The sequence below is a fragment of the Parus major genome, chromosome 2 (genome assembly GCF_001522545.3).
Source record: "Parus major isolate Abel chromosome 2, Parus_major1.1, whole genome shotgun sequence".
Classification (NCBI taxonomy): Eukaryota; Metazoa; Chordata; class Aves; order Passeriformes; family Paridae; genus Parus; species Parus major.
The window spans coordinates 34539199-34547068 of NC_031769.1; the positions used below are offsets into that span (position 1 = coordinate 34539199).

Below are 7870 nucleotides of genomic sequence, written 5' to 3' on the forward strand. Positions count from 1 at the left end.
TGTCTGTCACTGGAAAATTATCACTGCAATTACAAAAGGAAAAAAGAAAACCTCTTCCAGGCAGTCATGACTTTGACTGAGAGAAGCAGAATTGTTGGAGAGAGCTTTCTAAAATAGCATGTTGAGAATTTGGTGATGGTGTGTAACACTGGGTTGGGAGCTCCCCTAACAAACTATACTTTATCTGAGGTTTGTATTTAATTAATTTCTATGTGCTCAATTTATTTATACAAAATATGATACAATGACACTTTCTAAAAGTTAGGTATTCTGAAGATATCTTAAACTGGGGATCTACACAAAAACAATAAAAAAGAAAAGTTAGCCTCCCTTCTAGTTAAAATTCTCGCTATATGCATGAGATTAAATTGAAGCTATGCAGTCTAAGTGCAAAGAGAAAAGTCTTAGAAGTTTTTCATGGCTTTAGGTGTATTTCTTTCCCCATTCTGTGTTGCAAATCTAAAAGCTTTGTTTCTTCTCCCAGTTAGCTTTAAGGGCAGCTCCAACGTATGAAGATTTTGTGGCAGCTCTGTCTGTAGATGAATGCGATCCTCAGGAAGAAACATTTTACAAAGGAATGCAGAGGGACCTCAACATTTACTTACCAGCCATGGAAAAGCAGCTAAATATCTTGGACACTCTTTATGAAGTACATGGTTTGGAATCAGATGAGGTGGTATGACTACAGCAAGATCACATCTTAAAAATTCAGGGACTGTGTCTGTTAACAAAGATTTCTTCCATTTTGGTTTTGGGACATTGTTTCTGTTCATTGTGTCTTTTCAGGTGGGAAGGGTGTTGAGTGTTTTGGGGGAAGGGTATGTGTGATTTTTATCTTTTCATTACGCTTGTGTTGCATTTAAATGCAGAGGTACTGTCTTTCTTTGGATCATAACTATGTCCATGATGAATGTTTTTGACTGTTTCTCTTCTGCCTGTGCACCTCATCTTCACCTCATAAAAGTAACAGAGCAGAATCTGGCCTTTGCTGCCGTACCTGAGGAGAGACCTGCTCATGCAGCAGAACTGTTGGGTCACCAACATGGCACCCAGGCAGGTGCTGCTGCCTCTGACTCTCCCATTCCCTGTGCCACTCCCTGCCATAATGTAGGAGGATAGTGAGAGCTATTGCTATCCCAGCAGCAGAAGAGAAGGACAGCTAAACACCACCTTGTAATGTGGTGAATTTGTCTCAATTTGGGTTGAAGCTCTTTGAATGCAAATAATATATTTGCATGACATAAGTATTTATTAAATAAACATTTTAATCCAAATATTACAGAGATCTTCACCACAGCTGTATGTGGCTAGTAGTCTGAGTGGCCCCAAGGTCTAGCCTTTGAAACAGGATGTTGTGTTTCCTGACCAGCTCCCAGTACATGCTATGGCTTCCCTGCCAGCTCCTGCTAGTGGGCCACAAATTTGCAGGCACAGACTCAGCCCAGCAAATTTCAACAGTACTTTACACAAGTGTTTGAAGATCACATCCATCATCATGGCTTATTAAGGTTTAGGAGGGTTTTTCTGTTTTAGGTTTTTGGGTTTTCTTCAATCAAATTCATGCAAAACTATAATGGTTGCTTTTAAGTTGAGTACAGCTAGCAGTTTGAAAAGCAGGTATCATTAAAATCCTTTGTAGACTGTCATTATGGGCAGAAACTTCATGAAAGTGGACATGAAATGAGTAAAGTATAGGGGAAGCTGAAATTTATGATGGAGCTATTAAACATGGGACCAATTACAAGTCTAGAATTTTGAAATTATTTAGAAGTGACTAGAAATTAAGAAATATTTCCCCTGTTTCCCATTTTGCTGACACAGATAAAAACATGTTCCTTAGCATTGCTGCTATTAAAAATAATGAAGACGTTCTTTTAGTTAGTGATATGGTTAGGGACAAAATTCCTAGTTGTGTTGATGACCAACCAAAAGGCTGTCTGTGAATTACTGACTCCAGTTCAAGGCATAAGCAGGTCTCTCTGTGTAGACCTAGGGCTTCAGATGGCTTAGTACAAAGAGCTAAGTTTAACTCATCTGCAGGAGGGGAGAAGACTGTGCTAGTGAAGTACTTAGAATTAGTAAGTTTTCATAAATACAGAAGGCAGTGTTGCCGAACTCACAGAAGTAGTGCTGGCTTTTGCTAGGCTAAAACCAGTGTTGTTAGTAACTTGAATGTACTGCAGACCTGCTGCCCTGCATTGCTCTGTGACAGGAGCCTCTGCACACTGAATACTTGATCCTTTCTTAAGAGCCTAGCATGGTGAGCTTTAAGAAAAGCATGTAATACTTGAAGAAAATGCCAACATCAAACTTACTGTATAAAGAAAGATACCAGGGCTCTAATTAGATGCTCATAGAGTCATAGAATATGCTGTGTTGGAAGAGACCCAAGGGATCAGGACCATCAAGCCCAAGAATCCCACCATGTGCCTGAGAGCATTGTCCAAAAGCTACTTGAACTCAGATGGGCTTGGTGCTGTGACCATTTCCCTGGGGACCCTGTTCCCATGTCCCATCACCCTCTGGGTGAAAAACTTACCTGGTACCCAACCTAAACCTCCCCTGACTCAGCTTCATGTAATTTCCTTGAATCCCATCACTGATCACGAGAGTGAAGAGATCAATGTCTGTTCCTCTGCTTTCTTGTGAGGATGTTGAAGACCATAATGAGGTCTTCCCTCAGTCTCCTCTTCTCCAGGCTGAACAGACCAAGTGACCTCCTCATAAGGCTTCCCCTCCAGACCCTTCACCATCCTCGTGGCCCTCCTTTGAACACTCTAATAGTTTAACATCTTTTCCACGTTGTGGTGCCCAAAACTGCCCTCAGCACTCGAGGTAAGGCTGCCCCAGAGCACAGCAGGACAATCCCCTCCCTTGTCTGGCTGGCAATGCTGTGCCTGATGCCCCCCAGGACAGGGTTGACCCTCTTGGCTGCCAGGGCACTGCTGACTCATGTTCAACTTGCCATCAGCCAGGATGCCCTGAGATCTCTGCAGTGCTGCTCTCCAGCATCTCATTCCTGTCTATGCACTCAACCAGGACTGTCCTGTCCCAGGTGCAGAATCTGGCACCTGTCCTTGCTAAACTTCATGCATTTGGTGATTGCCTGTCTAGTTTGTCAGGGTCTCTCTGCAGGGCCTCCCTGCTTCAAGGGAATCCCAGTCTAGCTCCACCCAATTTGGTGGTGTTAGCAGACTTACTTAGTATCCCTTCCAGTCCCATGTCCAAGTCATTTATGAAGATGTTGGAAAGCCCAGGGCCAAGGATGGAGCCATGTGGAACCCCACTAGGGACAGGACACCATCCTGATGAGTCACTACAACCTTTCGTGCCCAGCCCATGAGCCAGTTTCTCACTGATCATGTAACATGGTTATTGAGCTGTGTGCTGGACATCTTGTCCATCTTGTGAGAGACAGTGCTGAAAGCTTTGCTGGAGTCCAAAAAGATTGCATCAGCTGGCTTTCCTAGATCCAACTAAGTGGGTTACCCTGTCATAGAAGGAAATCAGGTTTGATAAGCAGGACCTGCCTCTCATGAAGCTGTGCTGGCTGTGACCAATGACTGTGTTCCCTTTCAGGTGTTTTTCAGTACCTCCCAGAATAATCATTTCCATGATTTTACCTGGCACTGAAGTGAAACTGATAGGCCTGTAATTTCCAGGGTCCTTCTTCTTCCCCTACTTGAAAATGAGGACAATGCTTGCCAGCACCCAGTTAGCTGGGACCTCTCCAGATTCCCAAGAGACTGTTTAAATAGTGTGACTTCTTGCTCTGTCATCTTCTCTGAGTTTTATGTATCTGTAGTTCCTAGGTACTCAAGAGGGATCAGAAAGAATAAGGTTTTAGTTTTGTGCATTTTATTAAATCAAGTAGTATATGTGTGAGTACAAAGTCAAAACTTTTGACCAAAGCTCTATTCAATTATTTCACTACTCACTAAAATTGAATTGTTAAAATTGAAGCTTCAATTCAGTGTCTGCTGCTTCTAAGCATGAATCCAAAGAAACCACCCTGTGGGAGAACAACCAACTTTCCAACCTGTGTGGTTACCTCACGGTCTTTTGGCTGTTCTTTGGGAAACTTCACTGTAGCAGTTTTTAGCAGAATGATCTGGACAGATAATGGAGACCACATTTCCACAAAATATCAGCTAGGTTATGAGAAGACCAGGAAGAGATCCCTCTTTTCTAGAAATTAACTGTCAGATCACGAAATAAAATTGAATTCTTTTTTGCTCTAAGTTTTTGCAGTAGTAGGAAAATATATTCAGCTCAGAGTATTTAGAGGTATTTTTGGGGTTTCTGTTTTGTTTTGGCTTGTTTTTTAACTAGCAGGAGAACCACTAGTTTGTTGGGTGTGCATCAGATGCAAAAATTGTTTCAAAAAGACAGGAGGAGGCTTTATTTTGTAGGCAAAGAACAGCTTCATTGGGCCACTACCTCCAGTTACTACCTTTCTTCTGTTGTCCAACAAGCAGGGAGAGGGATCCACATTACCTATTCTCTAATCAGCATGGCATCCTGCCTCAGAGCAGGCTTTCTCATCTTGCTCTTCTGTGTCAAGTTGTTTTTTCTGAACTCTGGAATTGGTGCTTGAGAAAGTTTTTAGGAGACCCCTCTATACTTGTTGTTAAACAGGGCCCTTGCAGAGAAGGTAATTGAGCAAGGTCTCCTTGCCTTCAAAACTTGCACTTCACCATGCACTGCTCTTGCAGGGCGTTGAGCACTTCTCAGACTTTTGAATGCTGTCTTTGCAGTTAAACCACTGCTGAGAAAGAAACCCATATGCAGCATGTTGCAGAGCTGAACTCCAAGTTACCATTCTCAGGATGTAGTAGACCAGATGACCAAGTGGAGGCAAATGCACTGACAGACAACTCACTATCTTCTTTTGTGGTGTCAGTTTGGCAAGCAAAGAGGATGGCATTTCATTAGAATAATTGTAGAGAATAAGCAACTAATTTTTGGCCTTCAAATTTAGAATTGGAGAGAAGGTCGGTGTTTTCTGCTTCATTTGTTTGGTTTGTTGATTAGTTAGGGTTGTTTTCTTTGTTTTTGTTTTTTTTTTAATGGCTGACATTTATGAACAACTGACCTACACACTGATAGAGATCCACGTGACTCAGATAACAGATAACCCTGGCTCTGTATACTTTACATGAACTGCTTTGGTTTCTTAAGTTATGCTAGTCTGAAGTTTTGCATCCCTTTCCTTTAGAAATGCTTTTGGCTGTTTCCTTCAATGTCTAGCAGTTGCATATTCTCAGGGATTTTACTTACCCAAGGCAAAATAAGAGTAATCACAGCCTTACCCTAGGGGGGAGTAGGGCTGCTTTTTGTGAAGTTAGTATAGCTGAGCATAGAACTCTGATACAGCAGTGTCCATACAGTGTGCATCCTTGCTGAGACGTGGTAAATCCCAAAGCAATCTGATAGAAGTGCTATCTAGTACTGGATAATTGCAGTCAGCATATTTGAATAGAGATCATGAACACATCTTTGTTATGTAATGTCATTGGCATTAGAGCAGAGCTCTCAATTTCAGTCAAGTTCTGCTTAGTAATCGGACACTTTTATTTATTTTATTTATTTTGTGGTTTGTTTTTTAAACAAGCTATGTTCTGGAGTCCCCTCTACTATTTAAAGACACCATACTCAGTTTCATATTGAAGTTCTGTAACATTTCAATTGTAGAATATGACTACTGCATACTCAAGTGCTTTATTGTAAACATAATGAGTCCAACATCCCTGTTTGACACTGTTGTGCTGTGGATCTCCCTTTAACAGATGCATTTAAAGTTAAGGGCCATGTACCTTCACTTACAAGCTCTTTGTAAATCATCAGGATTTAAGTTAGAGCTGTTTGCTTTTAAAATCTTTCCTAGTTTGAAAAATGTTGCTTGGTTGGTTTGACATGTAAAAAGTCTGCCCAAAATCTACCCCAGGTGACTGCAGCCTGCTTTGGCAAAGGGGTGTGTGTCATTATAGAAAAAAGTACTATGTATATCCATATGCTGGACCTTCTAACCCTTTCTTTTTTCATTGTCACTTCAGCTTTTGTGAAAACCTTTAGGGAAGCTTAAACTGCCTTTCAGACACCAGGAAAGATCATTATCATGTTCCTACCTGGGTGTCTTGACCTTTCTTCCCAGCTGGTCCTTCCTTTCCTTTTCCATTGTCATCTGCTTTGCTATCAAAGCTGTTGCTGTCAGAACATACCAGGATGATTTGTAAGGCATGCAAATATAAACTTGGATATTCAGACATGAATTCTTTGGCAGGCAATGTAAATTGGGACATTTCAGACTTGGGTGTTCTGCCTCAGAGGAATGAAAGCGTAAGACTTTTTGGTTCTGTTGTTTTATTTTGTTTTAGTTTACTTATTTCTCTTCTCTTGCCCACATAGTGCAGAAAACAAAAAACAACCCCCCCCCCAAAAAAAAACAACAAAAAAAACCCCAAAAAACCCAAAAACAAAAACAAAAGCAGTGTGGAAAAAACTGAATTCATGCCTCGTTGTTCTGTAGCCCCCTAGTGAACAAACCCTGCTAACTTCTTCTTACTCCAAGCAATATAAAACCTCCCTCATGCAGGAGGGGTGTCATAGTGCACTTAACTGTCTCTGAGCAAACCCAGGCCATAGCTGACCCTGCTCACAGTTGACACAAGGATTTAAGCACTTGCTTTGAAGTTATGACATAGGCGTATGCTTCACTCACACACACGTGCACCATCCCACTGGCATGCAGTTCTACAAAATGCAGTCTTGGATTGTCATTTTTAATACCCCTTTCTTGGTGTAAGATTTCTCCCCCACATACTTCAAATATGCTAAGGCTGGATGTATGAAACTTCCTTGTTTTCATTTCCTTATTTCTGTTTAACACTAAGTATGTCAACTTTCTTTTGCATTTCAACATTCAAGGGGTCCAAAAGTTATTTATTCCTTTATTTAAAGTCATGTTGAAAGTTTGAGATTTATGTCTACTTGAAACTGAGTAAATTGCATTCCAGAATACAATAATTAAACTGAAAACCTAGGCAGCTTGCTTTTATCGTTTCTTTTCCTATTTTTTTTTTTTTTAAAGCCAGTTTTGGGCATACATTTTTATCAATGTCAAGCTAAGCTTAATGTAAGCCTTACTTTCCATACTCAAATATATACATACCAAAATACATTTAAAGATGAAAAGAAGGTATATTGCCTCACTCTTTAAATTTATTGAATTCTAAGGGCTTGTTCACGCCCCCCAAATCACTTCTCGCAGTGTAAGCTTTGCACAAATTGTGCTGTCATAAGCAGTTCAGTCTGAAATACTCTGGTTTCCAGTCTGCATCATCTCTCAAATCATACAGCGTCTGTCTCTTCTTTTGGAGCATTGTTAAGACTTTGACAAACTTTTATATTATTTCATTATAATAAACTTATTTTAAATAAGCATGCTTTTAAATCTCGTTTTCTCCTTGCATGGATTTGGTTCTTTTATTACAGTATAGGGCCTAAGGTGCTCTTCAGGACTCCATTTGTTATGGGTACTGTGTGAACAGTCAAAAACAGTACGTTTCTGGTTGACAGAAACTGCCTGTATGTATCTTTGTATGAAGAATGTTAACACACATAAAGCCTGTTTAGACTGCAAGAATAAAAGCTGTATCTGGCACATGGTTGTGGGTCCTTGGCCACAGTGTAAATATGTGAAGACTGTAGTTACAAAACCCAGCTGGGCAGTGTGAGAGAAACTCATATTTTCAAATTACATGTATTATTTGTCCTTGGACTGGAATCTCTTCCATAGAGATTTCAGTCTTCAGAAACTCCTGTGTGGTCATCTGGAGATGTGGATAAGGACTGGTGCTCCTTAATGTGG

The 7870-nt window shown here is 40.7% G+C and overlaps 1 protein-coding gene across 2 annotated transcripts in view; it reads left to right on the forward strand.

Annotated features, from left to right (window-relative positions):
* The window catches only part of PLEKHA8 (pleckstrin homology domain containing A8), a 31040-nt gene extending 23597 nt beyond the window's left edge, over nt 1–7443 (forward strand). For both annotated transcript variants that reach the window (XM_015618950.3, XM_019005733.2), the window contains one exon: nt 485–7443. In XM_015618950.3, the coding sequence (XP_015474436.1) occupies nt 485–682 (198 nt within the window). In that variant the 3' untranslated portion in view covers nt 683–7443. The remainder of the gene's footprint in view (nt 1–484) is intronic.
* The last annotated feature ends 427 nt before the right edge of the window (nt 7444–7870 follow it).